Genomic DNA, 22,751 nt, shown 5'->3' with positions numbered 1-22,751 from the left:
ATTTAATCAGGTTATCTTTGATATGAAAATTTGTTTGATGATCTGAAAAAAAAAAAAAAAAAATTGTTCCCATCCCAGCATCTATGATCCAGAACCCAGGAATGACCGTTCCCAGTTTAGAAAAAAAAATAAAAAAATTTTTTAGATGGACTGCAGCAGGGAGATGTAATGACTTTAAATTTTAAAACAACAATGGGCCGCCTGAATGGATGTATAACACACACACACACACACACACACACACACACACACACACACACACACAAGCCGTGTAACATACTCATATTGACACAGGCAGACCTACAGGCAGTTCAAACATGCATAAATATTACAGGACAGGGGCTCAACCAAGACAAATGTACTGCCGCCATGCTCACGGACCAATCTTCCAAAGCTAGGCTTGGCTAACTCCATTTACATGATAACCGGCAGCCATTGTGCTAGAGGGCAGAATATATTAGCAGGAACTACTCTCTAAATCATCTATAAAGCAAGTCCAGAACTGTGCGTCGGTTCTTAATGTAAAAGATGACTAACAGGGTTTGAAACACTGCTCAGGCACTCGTGTTCAAGCACATGGAGCTCCAGCGCTTTAGTCAGTGACTTCTCGCATTCTTGCACTTTACATCCACAAAACTAAATGTGTTACATTAAGATTTTAACATCTCTTACCGTGGGGACTGTGCGTTCAGGCTGTTGGTTGCACTTGGTTTTATTAGAGGGGTATCAGAGTAAAAGAGCTTTCACTTCAGACTTTTTATTTCTAAAACAAATCTCAGAACCACGTTTCGTCATCCTGCCGCTTCACCCCTCACCACTTTGCTCTGGCCTCTCACATACGACCCCGGTTATTGTTCGCAACGTGGCAAAATCTGAACAGCATGAAGGAGTATGAACACATTTGCAAGATAGTATATGTCAGTGGGATTGCATCCGTGCCTCTCCCCCGGCTCCCGCTCATCCTCCTCTTGTTTTTATGCCTTTAATCTCCCCCATTTTCTCTTGTGAAGTGAGCATCATCCAACCAAAAATAGCAGAATTGTGGGTCAGCAGGGACAAGAACAAGCAATCTAAATAAAAATTAACTTCTGAACCTCGTGTTTACTGGCATTTTGGAACTGGATTCCTAACAAAAAATAAAAACAACAAAAAAATAAAAATAAAAAAAAGGAGGAGAAGAGCAGAGTATACAAGAAAGAGCTGAAGGTTTGGGAGAATCTTCCATCTGGTGTGGAGGGGAGGGAGGCTGGGGGGAGGGATGCTGGGGGGGGCGCACACAGACACACAGACCAATACCCCCCTCCTGTGGCACTGCTAGAGAGCTGCACATCCAAAACACACGCACTGAAAACACACACACACACACACACACACACACACACACACACACACACACACACAAGGATTGACATAATATGTAAAAGCCCATTAGAATAACTGCGCACGCCCTTCTGACGCACGCAGGGTCCTGAGACGCGCTGAGCCTCTCAGTATGCTCCGCTGCTGGAAGGCAGATAACAAAATGCTCGGCTCCTCGTCCTCTGCTCTGCACGCATAAGGCAGTGATTACTGAGAGCAATATGTGTGTGTGTGTGCGGAGAAAAGAGAGAAAATGAGGAAAGGATGAGAGGAGCTGCAGACTGAAAGGATGGGAAAACAGCCGCGTGAAAAGGCCCCCGCGTGCGGAGAGAGCGCGCGCGGAGCTCGGCTCGGAGCGGGTGATAGGATAATTTCACCCCACTTTCCGAGGATCGAGTGTTTGAAAGGGAAGCTTAGTCACAAGCAGCTCTGCTTCCATTCAGCGCCTCTCGGGGGACGACGCGCGCGAGCTCCCCCCGAACAGCACCGCCGCCGAGGTACTGAGGCACGTCTCCAATCAGGACGATTGGGGCAAGCAGGAGGGAGGCGACGGATGGACGAGCCGGTCGGGAAGAATCAACGGGGTTTCTGAACACATTCATCATCTGAAAGGAAATTGTCGCATCAATTCAGACTAGAAAAAGAAGCAAAACTAGTCTTTCAAAAAGTGTTTGCCCCATCACAGATTTGTTTTTGCTTTGAGTTCATTCTTTTTTTTAAACCTTATTTTAACATCAGACATGATGGATTTCATCCTTTTCCAAACGAGAACGTCCTATTGGACACCAAGCCACTGCTACTCAGTCAAACGTGGATCCAGATGTGGAGCACCTCTTTTTCAAAGCCTTCATTTTGTATGGCCCAGTTGTCCAGATGTATTTCAATTTCATGGCTCCACTAAAGATGGCAAGCTGTCCGGATCCTGAAGCAGCAACGGACCACCACACTTCCACCGCCATGTTTGACTGTCATTACGATGAGTTGGTTTTCTGTCAAGGTGTGTTCATTTCCAGCCAGGAGAAATTGGATAGACCAACATGTTCCACTGTTGTCTCTTCAGCCCAGGGACGTTTTTTTTTTGGGAAATGTTAGATGGGCCTGCTCAGCAGTGGTTTTCTCCATCAAACTTTCCTACAGACGCCATTTTTTCCTCAGTCTCTTTGTCACGATCCCCGGTCTTTGATTGTTTTTAGAGTTTCTGGGGTTCGTGCATTCTTGCGATTTTTGCACCTGTCAGTGTAAGTCTGTTAATTATGGGTTTAGTTGGTTTACTCATGTTTCTGTTAGATCCTTTCTTCCCAGCCAGTCGTTAGTTTTATTTTTGCCACAGCCTGTTTATTCATTACGTTTATATTAGTTGTTAGGGTCTGTCTTCCTCCTTTCTCAACAATCAAGAAGAATCAAGAATATTTTATTTCGCTGGCATTTCTATGCAATTCCTCTCATTCAGCTCCTTCCCATCATATCCTTCACCTGTGCTAATTGCTTTCACCTGCCTTCCCTTCTGTCTCCTCTCCCTCCTCCACTACGGATTCCTGTTCTGCTCTGCTCCTCGTGTCTTCTTATCGTCCTTGTCGTCATCTGCCTTCCCTTTAAGTTTGTTGCTTTGTCGTTCGTAATAAATTAGCTTCAACTCATCATGCGACTCTCGAGCTCTTGCCTGCCCTACACCACCTACAACAACCGAAATCATGACACTCTCTCAATGTCGAGTAATAAACACTGGACGTAAAGGTACATAGCCACATTATATGTGTTCAAAAAATACCAAAAAGCATTTGATCATGATAAAATAAGGTTATATACACACCAAGTGTCCATCCTGATAGTGTTTTGATAGTCCGTTTTGAGCCTAAATATAACCCAGCACCGGCTGCGATGAGCAGATATAAACAGACATGGTGACATCTACAGGCAGTACTGCATAACTATCAGGAAGCCAGATGGTGGCAACAAAAATCACTACTAAATAATGTCAGACCGAGTCTGACCCCTCTGCAATGCCTCGAAGACCAACCGTTATTAATTATATAGACCGATCTACAGCAACTTTAAGAGCCTCATATCAGAAGATCACAGAGAAATAAAATTCCGGTTCATAAACGGAAACAGGGACACAGCATCAAGGTAAGAACCAATCAATCAATCAATCAATCGCTCCGCTTAAATTGTTGTTTGTACTTAAGGCTGTAGAGGCTAAGATGAGCATTGCTATTATGATCATCACAGTATGAATAAGGACGTTTACTCACGTCAATCAGCTCTGCGGTCACATCTGAGCAATCAGCAGCTTTAGCTTCTGCTTCAGTGATCACCAGCGTTCATACGGCATTCCAAGTGACATTCCAGTCTTTTCTCTCTTGGAATCATAGATTTTTTGCCTTTTTCTTTTTACACTAAATCTCAGATCTTTCTTCATTGTTTCCACACTAAGCTGGCAGATGCAATTAGCCGGTAACTGCTTTCTCGTCTATCCCCTGCTACACATGAGCAGTGCCGTACTTCCGTTCTTATTATAATTATACACAGAGGGCTTTATTTACTATCAAATTGAGCAAAAACAAAAGTAAAAACACCAAAATAACAACTGATACGCCAGCTGGACGTGATAATCTTTCAGAAAAACCTTGTATGCAACCAGAGTGAATTACTGACACATAAATTTAAAAGAATATCAAATAACGTGGCTATGCACCTTTAAACGAGGCAAGTGAGGCCTGCAAAGCTTTAGATGTTGTCCTGGGCTCTTCTGTGACCTTCTGGATGAGCTGTTGATGACCTCTTGGTGTAATTTTAAATAGACAGGCATCTCCAGGGAAGGTTCTCCACCATTCCAAGTCTTCTTCATGTGTGCATAATAGTTCTCAATGTGGAACCCGGAGCCATAGAAACTGCTTTGTAAGCCTTTCCAATAAGATAGATGCTTCAGAAATTGATTCATCTTTTCTGGAATTTCTGCAGATCGTGGTATATGTTTTGCTCTTCGGCATCTTTTAGCCTACTTCCTGTTGTCAGACAGCGACGTTGTATTATGCAAGTGAATTTATGATTCTCCAGATCTGGCAGCAATCAAGTGGAAATGAAATGAAACCCTGCTTACCAAAAAATCTGATGTTATCACAGTTAGTTCAAAAATTAACAAGAGTGCCGATTACTTTATCACATGTGTTGGTTAGCAGGTCAGTATGAATAGCTTTTTTCATGATAAATGAAATCATTCGAAAACAGGTACTTTTATCTAATTATGTTATCTTTATCCAAATTATAAAATTAGTTTGATGATCTGAAACATTTAAGTGACAAAAAAAGCAAAAGCTGGCTAAATCTGTAAATATGCTAATACTTTTTTACAGCGCCGTGTGGATAAACACCCACATACATATTTTTAGAGGAACCTTCTGTGTGCACTGACGAAACGGTACACACACACACACACACACACACACACACACACACACACACACACACAACTGCACAAGACATGGCGTCTGTTCTGGCTTCTTTCAGCTTCCAAAGCAGCCGGATGAAGAAAGCAACCTCATCCGAGCGAGTCAAGGATTCTCAAAGTTTATTTTTGCTGAGCTTTGCAAGCAAATATTAATCTCTTACCTGACTGTGAGGTGCATATCCATGGAAACCGGGGTTTAAAGGCTCGTTGTTCTGAAAGAGACAACAGGAGGGAGGAGAGCAGCGTTAAGTTGCTAGGCTTCTGTAAATGAGTGGATGCAGCGTGATGGAGCAAAACCACACTGCAAAAACGGAACTTCAAATAAGTAAAATGTTCTTAAAATTAGTGTATTTGTCCTTGATTTGAGCAGGTAAATAAGATTATTTGCCAGTGGAATAAGATTTTTGCAATTAAAATAGGAACAACTCATCTCCATCACCTTATTTCAAGTGCAGGGTGTCTAATTATCTTATTTTAGGGGTAAAAATACTCATTCCATTGGCAAATAATCTTATTTACCTGCTCAAATCAAGGACAAATACACTAATTTTAAGAACATTTTACTAAGTTTTAGATCCGTTTTTGCAGTGCAGCGAAATGTGCTCAAAAGGCAAAAACCAAAATGCATCCAGACTGACAAGCAAAGAAACGTTTAAGGCTGAATTATGCCTCTACAACACATTCAACATATTGTGTCTTTAATCTTAACGCAGAAGTCCAGGGTTTCAAACATGTTTAGAATAACAAACTAAAAAGTGGCGGTGCAAACGATTAAATAAGATTGAAGTGGGAGCCTTTCCGGAAGCTTATGGTTGTCCTGATTAACAGCAACATTAGAGATCATCATCCAGTTAGAGCGCTCTAACAATTCCACGTTTCAAATGCCTTATTGCTGAGGCGAAGTTGAACAATTTAGAGGTGACCTGCTCCCTCATTCGGTCCCATGGGCAGAGAAGCACACCCTCACCATGATGCTGCCATCACCATGCTTGACATTTGCTTGAACGAGTCAAAAAGCTCGATCTCTGGTTTGCCTGACAAACTTTGACACCACAGGGCATCTGGCTTGTCCATGTGGACAGCTGCAAATTTGAGTCGCTTTTAGAGCAGGGGCCTCCTTTGCCTGCTGGTCAAGAAAACTACCTTCACGGTGGGACGTTGCACTGCTGTGTCAACATCTCCAAAAATCACAGCAGGCGTGACCTCCTGACCATTTTAGACAATGTCCTTCCAACCCGAGGGCGGCAGGTCGGCTGTTCCAGCAGGACACACCAGATCTGGTTTGGTATTGGGTTAAGCAGGCTGACCTCAAGCTTCTGGAATAGTCCTGAGCTCAACCGTGCCGAAACTATATGGGTTATGTCTAAAAGCAGGGTCTGGGTCAGGAAACTGACCGATTTAAATGAACTCCACCAAACCCGATAAGATGACCGGTTGTATTATGGGAATCAGGTCAGGAGCCTGTTGACGGCTGTAAAGTGTGATTTCTCTGCAAGAGCCTTTGTCCAAATCCTGCTAGGGCTGTATGCTTGTTTTTGACGCCGTATCCGTCACTTTGTACTGTCGATTTGCTCTGTACAATATAGTGCCAGTCTCAATTCTTTTTAATAGACGTCAAAGTCAGTGGATGCATAATCATTCCATTGTAAAAAAAAAAAAAAAAAAAAAAAAAGATTTCAAATGTTTCTTTAAAAGCCCCAAATTAATAGTAATCACTCTTCACGCCCATGCTGTGCGTAAACTTCTATCAGTCGTAAGTCATGGGAGAATAGAAGAGACTCCGATGGAGGAAAAAGACAAAGAAGTAAATCAAGCCAACGGCTACTGGTCTGACTGCTGACCCTGAGCTTTCATCCGGCAGAATCGACCAATCAAAAGCCACCGGTAGCACCGGATTCCTCTTCGGCTCTCCTAAGAAAACCACTGTTGTGGTTAATTGCTCTATAATTACTTTTAATTAGATTATTTCAGTCTCTCTCGCCACTCTTCTCTTTTTTTTTCCTCCCCACCCAGCGCCAATTCTGACCCGGGCGAGGGGAGCCTTTGTCTACTTCAGCACTACAGTAGGTGGGGTGGGGGTGGCCTGGAACAATAGGGAAAGTTAACTAAACGATATTTTGACAGCAGTGAGAGAGAGAGAGAGAGAGGGAGAGATGACTTGAGCACGGCCCAGCCTGCTGGTATGCGTCGCAGAGAAAACATGACCGCCTGGTGAGATTCATGTCTCCGCACTCGAAAAGGAGCTGAGGCGCGAGTCTCACTGAGCCACAGAGAGCCGGAGGAGGAGAGGGGTGAGGGGGGAGGTCTGGAGGGGCAACAGAAAGAAATATGTGCGTGCCTGCGAATAACTATATACTCCGCCGTTGGGTAAATTTAATCAGGAAATATTTGAAATCCATGTGCCGCGGGCCGCTCTAACCGAGAGAGAGGGGGAAAAAAAGAAAGAAAAGGCCGATTTAGACTCCGAGGACTGTCAACAGAGTTAACCTCCTAGCCCCGACCTCAAGCTGCCCGCTGCGGGAATCGCTTCCTAATTGCTTTCAGCCAGCCAATCAAGGCCAAGTGTATGAGACGGAGGGCTGTGATGACACAAAGTTTATGTAAACAGACAGAGAAAAAGGCTATTAATCCACAAGTGCTCTCTGTAAAACTGCGACTGGGAGGGAGGGATGCTATCTGCAGCAAACCTTCACATGAAGCGCAGCTGGAAGTCTTTGGTTTGTTTGTTTTTTTTCCCCCTCTAGCAGTTCTGAAAACCAAAGACACATTTTTGTCCGTTCATTTTTTTTGTGTGAAATAGCTCGAGTTCAGTCAGACTAGATAATGGCTGTGAACACATTTAGTTCCAAGTCTGGCAAAAACTTCTGGCTTAGATTTGAGTCAACATCTGACCAACATGACTATGCTTTTGGTCTAAGCAATTCCCTTACAGCTCTGAGTGTGTTTAGGGGGGTCGTCCTGCTGAAAGGTGAAACTCTGCCCGGACTCAAGACTTCTGCAGCCTCTGACGGGGTTTTCTTCCAGGACTGACCTGCATTAGGCTCCATCTATCTTACTCTCAATTCTTAACCAGCTTATCCCTAGCCAAGACAAGCAAGCCCACAGCAGGGCGCTGCCACCGCTGTGCCGCAGTGGGGATAGTGCGCTTTGGAGATGTGTGTGTGTGTGTGTGTGTGTGCGTCTGCCACACACAGCTTTAGGGCTGGTCGGTGAGGCTTAAATATAAAACCTGCGATTTTATCATACCAAATCAGATCAATTACAGGTATTACTTTTTAAAACTTGCTTTTATTTCAATCATCTCGCGTTGGAGTTGACCGGAATTCAAAGTGCGACTAAATACAAGCTGTGAAACATGCTTGAGAGACAAGATGGCGGGCGCCGCTGTTATAAACAATGACAAACACTGAACGGTTGGCACTGCTGGTTTTACACAACAAGCCAGTTCTGAGCAAGGATCTAAGAACAGGCTTCACTTGGGTAACCTTCAACTAACTTACAAAAAAAGAAGGAAATGAATAACTTAAAAGGTCCACTTTAGAGCAGCCTGACCATTCATCTTCGTAAACATATTCCAACATAGCATGCCGTTACCAAAACTCTTTCCCTCTTTGGGACTTATACAGTACAAAGTTCACAGAAGCCCACGGAAATAAAATAAAATAAAAATCCTGGTTTTCCAAATGTTAAACCTAAAAAAATACTAATTGAAATTAACAGATTTATCGCCCGGTTCAACACAGCGTCTGACTTTTTTTCCCCCTCATCTGATGTTTATGTCCTTAGATGGCTTGTGGCAAACCTACAGGACTTCTTCAGACTGTCAGCGAAGGTTTTCTCCTTGCTTCCATGAATAGTTCGATTTGCTCAGCGTACCACTGGTAGTTATCCTGGGAGCGGATTCCTCCACCTAAGTGCACAATCCCTACCACTCCTCCAGAGTTGCAACGGGCCTCTTTGGATGCTTCACTGACAAATCACTGTCTTAGTAGGTTTGTAGTTGTTCTGATATTTTTTTCCCATTCTTAAATTATGGATTGAAAAGCCCCCATGAGATGTAAAAAGCTTGGGGTATAGCTTTAGAGCCTAACCCTTCTTTAAACTTCTCAAAAACTTCCTCCCTGACCTGCCGGCTGTGTTTCTTTGTCTACACGTCACCGTTTGTTCACTAACGTCCAGTAACGAGCCTCTGAGGCCAGAAAACAGAACTGTAGGATTTATCTTGCACACAATTGTACTCCATTTCCTAGTTAGGCGGCGTCTGCAGGCAACTGGCTGCATTAAGTTGAGTTTTTTTTTTTTTTTTAAGCTGAGAGGTTCTGGAATCCTGACCAATCAAGACGTGTCCAGACAGGGTGTGCTAGCTGGAAGCCAAAAGAGAACAGAAGCCAGATGTTTTTTTTTGTGGTTTTTTTTGTTTTTTTAAAATGGGACAAATAAAATAAAAATGAAAGAGCAAAATCATTTTGACATTCTGAGTTTACAGCTCAAATAACAGAGTATGGGGACTAGGGGCCCGTCCTCCCTTTTCCCCGCCTGAAACAGCTCTCTCTTTGTCTTCTCCCTTCGACTTCCTGTTTCATCTGGAACCAATTTCCCCCTCGTGCCTCGTCCCCAGGGGGAACGCTCTCCTTGGAGCGCTGCGGTTACAGGAGAACGGACAGACTTATATTGAGCAGAGGAGAACCGTCATGACGTAAAGGCCCTGCGTTGGGGCCCAGGATCTCGACTCTACAAAGCAGGGCTCCCAGTTACCGGAGTGCAGAGACTCCGAACATCTGGAGGTTCACTTTAGAGCATTGCTTCTTTATTTATTCCTGGATTCATTCTTTTCTGTCAACTAAAACGTTCTGAGTGAGTGTTCTTCACAGTCGATGTGAGGGTTTGTTTGATGCATCTCGTGATGAGAAAGAGAAAATCTTGGTGCGCCACAGAAGCGAAGGCCTGAATTATCCCAGACCAGCAAATTGTAGAGTCCCTGTAGGTTCTACAGAGGAAAGAAAAGCAAAAAGCAAAGCGGAGGAGGAGTTTATGGAGGTAAAAAAAAAAAAAAAAAAAAAAACCAAGGCGGGAGAGAAGGGGGAGTTTAGCAACATCTGGAATCAATCTGTTGGCAGGAGAGGGGGGAGCGGCGGGGGAAGGAAAGATGAGAAAGAAAGAAAAGAAAGGAGCAGATGAAAACAGACGAAGGAATGTGGGTAAAAAGATGGCCAAAGTAAAGAAAGGGGAGTAGAATATTACGAAAAACATGAGCGAAACGGAGACAATGAGTCACGAGTAAAAAATGTCATGTGATTTATATTTTCTTAAGGAGTGGGGGAAGGGACTGGGGGTCTGAACTTGATCCTTGCCTTCTTTATTCACACACACACACATCTTTAAAGTATATTAAATGAGCGCAGGCGTGTCTTAGGGGCAGCAAGACGCACTCCCGTTTCTACTAGCCATACTGCTCTAAACAAATGGAGGGGGGCTGTGCTCCCTTTTTCCTCCCCAAGTTTCCATTAAGCTCCATTCCACACAGCTTGGTGAGCAGGGAGGAGACTTCGAAGGCGTTGGTTTCAGACGGCGCTGGCAGAGATCAGAAAAAGCACAGACAACAAGTCACACGCCTATAAACACGGCCTCCCACTCTCTGTCCCCGGCTCTTAACTCAACACCAGGGCAAACCTGAAGAAGACCGCCTGGTTTATTTATGCCTTATGTATTCGTCTTTATCTCCTGCCTTCTATTTTTGGTGGAAGAGAACAACAAAAAAAAAAAGTTGGGAGGGTTAGGGTTGGAGCAAACTGCAAGAAGCAGGGTGGGGGGAGCAGCGGTGGCAAAGGAAGGCAGAGTGACATGAGGTCAACAGATGGTGTGTGTGTGTGTGTGTGTGGGGAGGGGGGGGGGGTAATTAGGCAGGCTGCTGCAGGCATCCGGAGGTACCTAACAGAACAGCCTGCGGAGCGGCTCTGCCCGAGGCTGCCTTCATGGTGTTAAGAACACGGTCGGATCTAAGGAAATCCCACCTGCTGCCACTGATGGTTACACAAAAGACCCACTCGTGTTCATTTGAGATCAAGCCCAAATGTGCCTAGCCTCGTGAGACCATCCTGATCTCGCGAGCTTTCAAGGTTTCACTCGCAGATCAGTCTGGCTACCCTCCGTTAAAGAAAATTTGGAGCCGTTCACCAAACGAACGTCCAATCAGCGTTGGCTTTGAGGCGGGTTGAGGTGTGACGCAACAAGAAGCGCGACAGTTCAGTCTAAAGAACATGGCGGTTTCAGCCGATGAAACTAGCGTTAGCGTGGCTATCGAGCAAGTTTTATCGGAATTACAGAGTATTTCTTTGCTGAGCTAACGAGCCTTTACCTGCAGCAGCAAGAGTAGCTTGGCTTGTGGTTGTGTTTTTGTCGTCGCTCTGTTACGAGCGACGAAAAATCTGATTGGTTCCTTTGGCCCGTCTATCACCAACATAGGCCAATCAGCTAACCAGTATTTTCGCCCCTTCCCAAAATTACTTCAACGGAAGGTTTCCAGATGGATATGCGGATCAAATCTATCTGGCGGAGTCAGGTAAAAATGTGCCCACGTCGAGTTAAAAACGTTTCAGATCTTATTTCAAGCATGGAGGAGTTTTCAATTTCAACACTGGTCACAGTAACAAGCAGTCAGCTAAAGGGGGTCACTGCTACGGGGTACAGTCCAAAGAAAGCAGGGAGAACATTTTTTTTAGGAAAGCCCCACCTTTGATTCCCAGGTGTCTTTTAGGAAAGTCATCTGGGAATCAAATAATTTAGCAACAGTTTGCTAAAGCAGAGTTTGCTAAAGCAGAGTTAGCAGCAGAGTTTGGCATCATATTCAATGGCTATGGATGTCATGATCAGGGTTATTTTGTCCCAGAAAAAAAATAAAAAGATTTTCCTTCTACCTAACTTTCCATTAATATCTCAGAACACAGCTGTCTATGAGCAGCTGGCATCTGTCTCTTTCTTATTTATCCATCTGTCTCTTTTTATGTGTCTGCCTCTCTTCATCTATCATGTACTAGGGCAGACCAACGACAGCGCAGCTAGTTTTTGGCTGTACTAGAGGCTTCCACTCTGTGGCCTTTAATGTCTCTCCCCGTTGGATAATGGTGGACTAGCAACAGGTACTGGGGAGTCGAGTTTAGTCAGGGACTGTGACACAAGGACTTTGATCCGCTCCCAAGAATCAGATTGTTGTCGAAATCCAAAGCTACAACCACAAACAACATCTACCTACATACTCTCCATGTGAACTACATATTGATTTTAACCCATCCCTGATATATAGATCCCACCAGGAACCTACTATTTAGATGTTAATCATTCATCAGAGATCTCGGGAAGACCCTTAGCTGCACTTTACAAAGTCCTCAAATAACAACTGCAGAGAAAAATACTGGAGATAAATCAATTAATCTGACTAGATGGTGCCAACCTACGCTGCGTAGAGACTTAAAAGCTAGAGAAAGACTATATTGTGCCATCCTTCCCAAAAGGAAAGAAATAGCAAATGATAAAGTTGGAAGAAATTTATGCAATTTTGCTTTCAGGCAAAAAGACAGCTGGAGCATTTATGAAATGCTTGTAGTGGGACCATTCAGAGATGCTCCACCCTATGACATATATCCTATTGTATGCTGTTGATAAGCCTGGTCCAGTTACGGATATCCAGGCATGCCAAGGTTTAAAAAAAACTTTTCAGAGTAGCTTAGAAATTTCAGCCATATCCCTCCTGTGGTTTAACGTCTTTGTAATGAGAAACAAAAGAAAACATATCCTGCCTGTAAGGAACATATATGCAGTGCACTGGCAGTCAGCTGGCTGAATTAAATGTTGCGGCCTTGTTAAAGCAGCACCGTGTAAGTTTTGACCCACGTATTAGCTTAATTTGAGATGCATTAAATTATTTTTCAGCTCAATATGCAGCATGTATCTATGCACCGTGCAGGCTGCCCTTCTCAAAACTCGCCTATGTAACAGTAAAACACACAGATATGACACCTGACCAGACATATTTTTGGTCCTCTGATGTAGGATTTAATCCAGAGGGTGAATGTGGCCTCGTCTGTATACAAGTAACTCCATAACTTCGCAATCAGCTGGTCCAAAGTGGTCTGCTATTAGATTCCAAAACACAGAGGGAGACTGTTTAGACCTTCAGGGGCGCCAAACCTGGAAGTTACAGGTCTAGCGCCCCTAAGCTAAAAGTTACATGGTGCTGTTTTAAAACAATGTAGGTAATAAAAAAATAATATTAAAACAATGTATGTATTGTATTATTCATGCAGCAGGAGGAATAAGCGTTGCTTTTTGCTGCTTCAAAATAAAGGAATTAGATAATGGGGTAAAATTTCTTTTGACATATGCTGAAAACAATGGCATGAAGAGGAAGAACAACATCTAAAGAAACTAGTTTCTCTAAGCACTAAAGTATTGTTTTAATGCTCTTTCAGACCTTCAAAAATAAAATGTATGCATAGAATGAGATGGTCACAGCCTCGCAGGTCTAATTCTTTGAAGTTTTAGTGAATGCATGCACTAAGAGAGTGGGTGTCCTAGACATGACTAAACCAAAGGATTTAGCTTTAGGGCAGTCACAGCATGTACTTATTTATGACTGTTTATTTTTCCCCTGCCTGGGCCTCTTAATTACCAAAAAAAAATCATATTTAATTTAAGAATTCTGAAAATTTCTTGGGTATTTATTTCTATTATGCAACATCTCAAAATTTATTCAACTCAATTTACAGGGTTTCCTAATTTTCCTTATAACTTACATTACAAAACTGTCCCAGACAAAGCTTTGAATATAGATTTTGTTAAACAGTGAATTAAATCAGAATTTCTGCAGAATATTTCTGAATAGACTGTCACATTAGTTGAGTGAGGGTTTTCGCCACCGTGTGATAAGCCTGGGGGGCCGCCAGGCTTTATTCGCCCCCCTTCAAGCTAAGGGTTGTTGGTTTATTTTAAATGCCTCGATGGTTGAGAACAGCATAAAACGGTAAGTAAATTTCCCGTCTGGGAGAAAACCTCCCAGTTACAGCTGAGCGATAAACCGATTAATTCGAATTTACAATTTTTAAGATTTATTTTTTGGAAACATCTGCATTTTATTTTGTCAATACACTCACTGGGTTTCAATGAAGAGAACAGCATGCAATGCTAAATATATGTTTTGTAAAATATTTTGTCAAAATATTGTAAATAGGAAAACTTTTTTTTACCTAAATACGAGGCACTTTAATTTACTCTTATTTTTTTTTCAAAGTCAGTTAGAAGTTACACAAGTGAACTGAAGCTCTTAGCTTAGCTCTTAGGTCATTTTGTACATTTTCATTGTTTACAATGGCAGTACATGGATGTTTCACAGCTTGTATTTAGTTATATGTTGAATTCAGGTCAACTTCAAGATGAGATTATTGTAATAAAAGCAAATTTCCCTAAAATAATTTATTACATTTCTTTTGTAAAACGAAAACGGAAAACAAAAATCTATTAATCTGATGTGGTATAATAAAATCTGAGATTTTATTTTCAAGCCATATCTCCCAGCCCTACTCACGGTCATCATAAGCTAACACTAGCTGTTATTACCTTCACGCACATTACAATACCTAGGTCAAAGCTAAGGTCGGCGGTTTTTCCGGAAGTTTCCCCAAGTCCTTTTTTTAATAACTGTGCATGCACAGAGGCTGTGACCAATTATAGTTACTAGAGAAAGCGGAGCCAGCTAAAAATCTGTGTTAGATTAAAAACGAAAACTGATTGAAAGGTTGAAAAAAAAAAAAAAGGTTGAAAAACAAAAAAAAAAAACAGTACTAATTCAGGAATCACAAGTCTCACATACAGGTGTATGCAAACGTCTATTGTGCACGGCAGCTTCCATTTCAGCATAGCTTATAGCTACTTCTAGAAGTTTTCATCGGCATTTCATGTACTCCTTTTCCTCTGATGCAGGTGTAACTGCGCTCCTGAATCTCCATCAGTCATGACACTCGGCTTGCAAAGACAATACAGCGGCAGCGTATCACAGATGACCTCATGTAAGGGAAACACTGAATTGACATTTGGCTGTGTGGGTGGGTGGAGATGGGAGCACATGTGACAGTTTGGGGGCAGCCTTGGGGAGGAGACATGCGGGGAGGGGGGGGGACGTAGTGACATGATGACCATAAAGGGAGGTTGAACATGCAAGTGGCATGCTAAGGAGCACAGCCGAGTGTCGTTTTACAGGATTGAATGCAGGGATTTAGATCTATTCTTGTATTCGGCCATACTCTGCCTTTCTCCTCCCTCTTTTTTTTATTTTTTTTTATCTAATTCTTCCTCCACACTTTGGCAACAACTGCAGCACTTATGTAAACAAAGCACTGCAAAGTAAGCTGAACAAAGAGAGAGAGGGAGACAATATGAGTTGAGCAACTTTGTCTGGGGAATTGCAGGCTTATCAATGCCGGTTCAAAGGTCAAGGGTGACTCCACGGTGCCGGGGCTCAAAGTTTAACGGCAATCAGTAAACGGCAGCGAGGAGCCTCAAGTCAGCCAATGCAGGATTGTATTTGACCTCCTGCCAATCAAAGTAGCACAAAATTAGCACAGGCTCCATACCACCAGTTCCTCCCAACGTTGTGTCTTTTAATTTCAGGGGGAAAAGTCGAGCTAAAGATTGATTAGAAATCTGCAGATTACCTTTCAACCATTTAAAATTAATTCAACAGAGGAGAAACAGGTTAAAGCTCTTTAATATTTTGTGAGTTTTAATGATCATTAAGAAATGAAGAAAAGGTGTTTCAAATGGGAAATTTTAGATCTTTTACTGTGGCCTACAAAAAAAAAGAAAAAAAAAAAAGAAAAGAGACGATCATTCAGTGCGAGTCCTCTGAGGTGTAGGGGGCAGACTTAGCCCCCTACACCTCAGAGGGACTGAAGGTTGCTTTATGCTTGACGCAGATACGCTCCGGGCGAAAACGAGACGTGTGGACACGTCTGAAGAATTTATGCTACATGCGGCTTTTCCTCCAAAGTAGCACTATTCTCCTAGACTCTAGGGGGCAGTGTTGTGCTCCTACGCCAAGCCTACTACATTACGCAACAGGTCAAGTTCAAAATTTGTTCTATTTTCAAAAACATTTTTTTTTTATAATTTTAAATTTGCATTTTCCAGGTTCTTTCTTTGAATATTTCTTAACCTTCGTCACCGCACGCATGTTGCTCAGACACCAAGATGGCAGCATGGGCATCCTGAACAGCATTGTGGGACATCCAGTGCAATACGCACAAATGCCATTTCTAACCCCAATGAGAGAAAAGATGAGTCAAGAACGTTTCTGCACATGAAGCTTTTCGGGAAATGCATGTCCGGCGCAGAGACACTACTTTATATGGTTTTTGAATTTTTCTTAATTACTGGTGGAAATAAGACCATAAATGTTAAGTCAGAAGTTTGATGCATTTATAGTCTACATATTTAATAAAGTAGTTGTGTTGTTTTTTGTTTTTTGAATGTGTCCCAAAAATAAGGGTTAATAGTATTCAATATTGCTATAGCAATTTTTAATAATAGTATGAAAATTTATTATATAATATAGATAATAAACCATATCCTGAAATTGTGCAGAATTAGTAAAAATATACCCCTGGGTTTTAAATAGTTTGTCAGGCTTCTGGCTGCCTCCGATGAGGATAATTTTGTCAGAGATCATCTCTGGAGAAACCTCGTATCAGCCAGAAAAACTGTTTTAGTTATTCAGTCCCTTAACAAAACTCCTGGAGGGAAACCTTTTTGGAACTTAATATGAATACCATCTGATTCCACATTTTCATCACTTCATTTTGGGACCAAATGTCTTCCTTTATTACCTCCTCAAGCAGGGCCGCACGTCCTTTTTAAAACATGTGCTTGTAATGCTCAAGGGCAGGAAAACCTGAATCCAACAACATATGCCATGTAAACTTTAATATTTCCCACCTTGTATTCATCTGTGATCTGTCCTACTACATCATCCAGCCCCCCCGGCTCCTTTTCTTGCTTTGGCCCGTCACAGCGATCAGTCTAGTTAATGCCCTCGCCTAAATAAGCTTTGATCTCGTTAGCGCGACACAAAGCCTCTTTACTGCCAGCGATAGGACAAATCGGCTCTCCGAATCAGAGAGAGAGCTACATATGCAGAGATGGAGAGTTAGAGAACTGCACTCCCGCTACATCCGCGTGGACCACGCCACTGCCTCAAGGGTAAACATCAATACAGCCATCATGGAGTGGGAGTGGGGGGTGGACTGAGAAATGGAAAGATAATCAAAATAGGCAGTGGGGGGGGGGGGGGGGGGGGGGCTGGCATAGCAGAGAGAAAGTGCGGGGGTGGGGTGGGGGGCTCCACCTCATTGGTACACTGAAAGCCTGCGAATCAGGAGTCAATTAGCAATCTGGAAATAAGCCTGGGGGAGTGGGGGGGGCATAGGAGGGACAAATCAGAGGACATACAGGAGGTGGGGGGAGCTGCAATGCTGGGGGAGGAGAGCAGGAGCAACAAAGAGAGGAGGCTGCATTCTCATTTATTATTACAGCGCTGATTTACAGGCAGCCTGGAAGGTCAGCGGTCTCCTGGATCCCTCAGTGGCAGTCCTGCAGTAATTGGTCGGGGGGCATTTGGCTCCTGTGGCACATCACCCACCCACAACTCATCTCCTCCATCCTGACTGAGATCTTACGCCCAAGTCGCCGGCAGAACCGCCTCAATGTCCTTTTCAGGCTTTTTTTTATTTTTTATTTCTCCTCTGTAAACTGCTTCTCATTTTTATTCAGATCCCCGCTGCTTATCTCTCCCTCGGCCGATGCCGTTCCTGTCATCCGTCACTTTCCTCTCATCCTCTTATCGCGGTCCCGGATGGATGTGGGCTAATGGCTCTGGTTTTCTTTTTTTTCTTTTTTTTTTTGGGCTCACTTTCTCCACAGCCTTTATTTCACCTCTCCAACATCCACCAACTCCCAAACACATGCCTGCAAGCCTCTTTTCCTCTCCATATTTGGTGCATTTCAAGCACACGCGACCCGCCGCGTTTCAGACTTTAATCCATCTCTCAAACATTATGCATGTACAGCTCCTTTCGTCCATCACCTATCCCATCATCTGTGCGTCTGTCCGTCTCTCCTTCACCTGTTTAGTCGGTCACTTTTTCCCTTCAATTTGCCCTCCCCAGTCCCAAGATCCCACAGGCAGCATGCTGCTAGAGGACGCACAGATTCCCGTTCCCGGCCGATGCCAATTATTTTCTTTGCCCTCTGAACGAACGTTTCCATTTTAAGAATAATTTTTTGTTTTAGAAAAAAATTATTCTAAAGATTATGACACAAAAGGGACAGCAATATTGGTAGGTTAAGTTAACTTGGGGTAGCAGCTGTAAACCCAATAGAAAACTGAAGGATTAAAATATAAGCTCATTTAAGCATCAAATCTGCTTAAACTTTCCCTCTTTCTTATTAAACTCCAGGAGCTGCTCTAAATGCCATTAGTTGAAGTGTTTATAGTCACAATAATGTGGTAGTTCTTAGCTTTGATCTATTTAATAAAGAAAAAAAAACAGATTTTTAGATCAGCCATCTGAGTCGGTCGAGGCAAAATTGGACAATTTTGATCACCTTTTGACTGATTGGTGCATCTCAACATTTATTTGTCCTTTATTTACTTTGCCTTGAGTTAAAAATTTAGAACACAGATACAAAACGTTGTAGCAGCTTCCAATTAAAGAGCATATTAGAATAACATACCTTTTTGCTGTTCCGCTTACCGGGCGACAAAAGTATAAATAAGCAGGTGTTAGATGTTTAGTTGGTCAGGCACGGCTGACCGGCAGTGTGCAGCAGCGATAAGTGGGGGAGGCCACGGACTGCGGCACTTCCTCTGCCGTCTCATTAAAAGGACTTCCAAAGGTATAAAATGATGGCAAACGTTTGCGCTTTTGAAATCCAGTTAAAAAAAAAATGTCTGTATCCCTTAATAGCTGTGGCCGGCCTATGCCTTGCAGCACTCCTGGTACTTATCGGATTAGAGGCGCTTCAAAAGGAGGTAGGTGTAAAAAAATAAAAAAATAAATATGGGAGGGAGGGGGGGAGAGAGACGTGTGCCACGCATTAAGAGCAAATAGCAACAGATCCAGGGAGGACAAGCGAGAGGCGCATCCTGAAGCCCTCTGGTCGGCTGTAATAACAGCAAAATGATTCCAGTGAGAGACGGCTGGCGCTCTGCTGTCTCAGCTGCGGAGTCATGAAAGCAGGGAAGACCCACGTTAAGGAGAGCCCCCCCACCCCAGCCCCCTTTTGCTTCTTCAAGCCTCCAGCAAAAAAAAAAAAAAAAAAAAAAAAAAGACTTGCTCTTTGTCTTTCACTGGGGTGACCCCTCCCCCAATCCTGTCCGTCTTTGCCTCTCTTAACACCTAGCCACATTAAAGGGGGGAGTGGGGAGTATTGGGGGGGTATAAAGTGAATAATGGCACATGACATTCCCATCAGAATCACCGTTACAGGTATTTGTTTTTCACGTAAAACACAAAAAAGCATGTACAGTACCTTTGCAACATGTGATGGAGCACCGGCTTACTGTGCGAGACAGGCATGATGAAGGGCTCTGATCTTTGCTGAGCCGCTGTCTGTCATAGCAATGGAGCCTGTATCATATTACCTTTGTCTGGGCTGGCTCCCTCTCTGAGCCCAGCCACGGGATCTCAACAAAGAACGGTCGGCTATTGCACCACTTGCTTGTTAAAAATGTTTTGTTTTTTTGTTTTTTTATTAAATGCGTCTCGACTTGCAAATAATTTCGTTTTGCTGCACAAATGATCGCACTATTTATGAGAAACAGGAGTGGGGGGAAAAAACGGGCCTCTTCAAAACATCTTTTTTTTATTATTATTATTTTATCTCAGCGTTGCTACGGACAGATGCTGAATGTTGTTGCAAGGAAGCTAAAAAAAAAATAATGCCACAGATGTGACGGGCGGGTGTTTACATTGTCCACGTACCTGTCCGATGTCACCCAGCACGCTCCCGGAGCCGTCTATCCTCGGTCTCTTGCATTCCGCCCCGGCCAGGTCAGTCAGGGCAGCGGCGGTCTGAGCGTCGGGCTCCGGGTCTCCGCGCTTCATCCCCCGGACGACCGCCGGACCCGCGGCCGCGCTCGGGTGCGCTCCGGCGGTCTCGAGGTCCCTCTCGCGCTCCATGATTCCCCGGTTAACGGGCAGCATTAAAGATGCAACGTCGGTCGACATTAACATTGGACGGATGGGGGGGTTGGAGGGGGGGTTGGCAGTCACTGATCAAAAGTCTGGTTCTCTTTTTCCTCCTCTTCAATCCTTTGTTTTCTCCTTCGCGGCTCGAGGTTCGCTGAAGACTCGGACGGATAATAACGACCAGATTTTCATCAATATGGAAAAGCTCGCGCTGCTTATTGTCTAACTTGGCGTTGGCTATGAGAGACGGACCATAATGTGACCACGCTAGAATCTTGTCCTGTCAACAACAACACACAAAAAAAAAAAGACGAGCCTTTTCCACAGCGTAAAAAAAAAAAAAAAAAAGTGAAATGACGCCAAACTGCGACCTATTTTAATAAAGACCCCCACGTCCTGCTCTGGGTGCCTGACAAGCTAATTAGCTAGCCACCATTAGCTAGCTCGCTAGCATTACATTCCGCTAGCTCTCTTTATAGATGTGGCTCTGGGAGCACACGGTCGCTGCCAAGAAGGGAAAACGCTGGAAATTAGCTGAGCGTAATACTACTCCGTACGCAGCCGCCGTCGCCGCTCAGTCCTCTTGCTCTCTCCCTCCGCCTGGATGTGCTTCTGCGTTAAACTCCTCCGTGGATCCTCCTAACCAGCCTTCTTCTCGCGGTCGCTGCCTCCTTGGTCCGTTCGCTCGCCGCGGTCTGCTGTGGATGAGTCTTGGCGTGCCGAGTCGACCTGGCTGCCGACGGCACACGATTTCCTCTGGTCTGAGTCCCAAAAGCTCGTAAGTGTGGAGGGGGAGACGCGCTCCGCCGATCTGAGATCAGATTGCTCTTAGGACACCGGGATGAGACGGAGTGGACTGTGAGGCGAGATGGGCTGGTCTGAGGTCTGCGTTGTCACCCAGTCTCCTTCTCCTTATTTTCCCCTCAACCCCCTCCCCTCCCAGCGCACCGCCACCTCCTCCATGATTGTTAGAAATTGTTATGGGAAATAAATCAAAGATGGTTGTCTTTTGCTTTCACACCTATTGGCATAACCCACACAAAACACTTAAAATAGATACAAATATAATATTATTTATATTATATATATATATATATATGATTTGGAAATATGCAGTGATGAAGGTGCGTGTCAGAACAAATTTCCGCGTTTTTTTTCAATGTATAATAATAAATGTACGAAATAGAAATGTTGTCGTTTTACATATAATCTGCAACACGCTATCAATTCTGGTAATTTTAACACCTACTCAAACCAAAGCACTAGGCAACCCCATTTAGCTTATTTTGCACATTTAAGAAATAAATGAAAAATCCATAATTTTTCTACAAAATATATTCAAATACACTCAAATTTATTAAAATTAAATAGCTCAATAAATAGGTAATCAGGCTGCCTGCTGTTTTTATTATATAAATATTTCTTATCTTTGTGCATTTTCCAAGTAGGTAAATGCACCGACCCCTGCTCTTTTATTAGCCTAATTTTATAGTCTTATAGTAATATTTTAATATGTAGGCTACTTTTTTTTTTTTTTTTTAAATTCATTAAAACCTACAGTAAATAAATAAAACAGATCTATCGCTGCTTTTTGACTTTGACTTTTAAGGAGTGGGCAAACATTTTATATGTTCTTGCGCCCCCTAGCGGCGCCACAATGATAGCATGTTAAATGGTTTGTTTTTACTACGTTCGTGTCTATACTTGAACTGCTTCAAATATACTGTTTTCTACTTATTATATGAGTACCGTCATATCTCTTATATCTACTTAAAAGTAGAAAAGTGATTTTCCCCTGCAAACCTATTGCAAAGATTTGCATGTGTATTAAAAAAACTGACTCTGCAATGATATTTAGAGATCACGCCATTTGATTGACTGATTGCTTGTACATAACGGTTTGAACACATGAAAGTAACCCCTGACCTTTAAGCATCTGAGGTGAGCTTTAAAAATGTCGACCGTTATGTCTCTAATAACTCAAATAATGCGAACTTAGGTACCATCATTAATACCATCATAAATATTTTCTCATCATTTTCATGAACTCATACATCCTAACATTGTAGTTTTTATGTTTTTTGAATGTCATCGTCGTTCTTGACTCTTTAATTTCTTGATGAAATCCATTTCACAAATTAATTCCTTTTACTGTGGCGGTCCATTCCATGATTTTGGTTTTGAGTCTGAGTTTGTTTGTGTTTGTTTATTTCGTTTTTTAAAATATTTGTTACTTTCAGATTATAGTGGCTTTCTCTTTGTTTAAACCTTTTTTGGATTTTCACTGACAATATTTTCGTATTGGCTTTATACAAAACTTGGATAATTTTATCATCTACTAAATCGGGAAATTTTTATAATTTATATTTAAGAAAAGGTGAATTTGAAGGATCTTTATGTTTTGTATTAATAGTTTTCAGAGCTTTTTTTGTAATATGAAAAAATACCTTGTTTAGGGTTTGCACATTGATTCCCAATCCTCCACACAAAAGGTTAAGTATGAAATTATCATTGTGTTGTACAAAGTGAGTAATGCTGAGCTGCTTAGAATTTTACTTTATGTACACAGCTATGGATTTTGCCATTTTTCTTTTTGTATCAATTATATGTGATTTCCAGCTAAGATCCTCATCAATGATAACTCCAAGAAATTGTGTTTCTTTCACCCATAATATTTCCATCCCATCTATTTTAAGTTATATTAACAT

At 42.7% G+C, this 22,751-nt stretch overlaps 1 protein-coding gene across 3 annotated transcripts in view; it reads right to left on the bottom strand.

Annotated features, from left to right (window-relative positions):
• Window positions 1-20,934, bottom strand: part of LOC105938032 (RNA binding protein fox-1 homolog 2) — a 75,067-nt gene extending 54,133 nt beyond the window's left edge. The window contains exons 1-2 of one of the 3 annotated variants that reach the window (XM_036148383.1): window positions 19,837-20,934; window positions 4,969-5,019 (exon numbers count right to left, since the gene is read on the bottom strand). In XM_036148383.1, the coding sequence (XP_036004276.1) occupies window positions 4,969-5,019; window positions 19,837-20,088 (303 nt within the window). In that variant the 5' untranslated portion in view covers window positions 20,089-20,934. The remainder of the gene's footprint in view (window positions 1-4,968; window positions 5,020-19,836) is intronic. The other 2 variants (XM_036148384.1, XM_036148382.1) reach the window with 2 other exon arrangements.
• Between the last annotated feature and the right edge of the window lie 1,817 nt (window positions 20,935-22,751).

This window comes from Fundulus heteroclitus, chromosome 16 (genome assembly GCF_011125445.2).
Source record: "Fundulus heteroclitus isolate FHET01 chromosome 16, MU-UCD_Fhet_4.1, whole genome shotgun sequence".
Lineage (NCBI taxonomy): Eukaryota > Metazoa > Chordata > Actinopteri > Cyprinodontiformes > Fundulidae > Fundulus > Fundulus heteroclitus.
The sequence above is the reverse complement of the archived record's forward strand: the minus strand, read 5'-3'. Positions and strand labels throughout refer to the sequence as shown.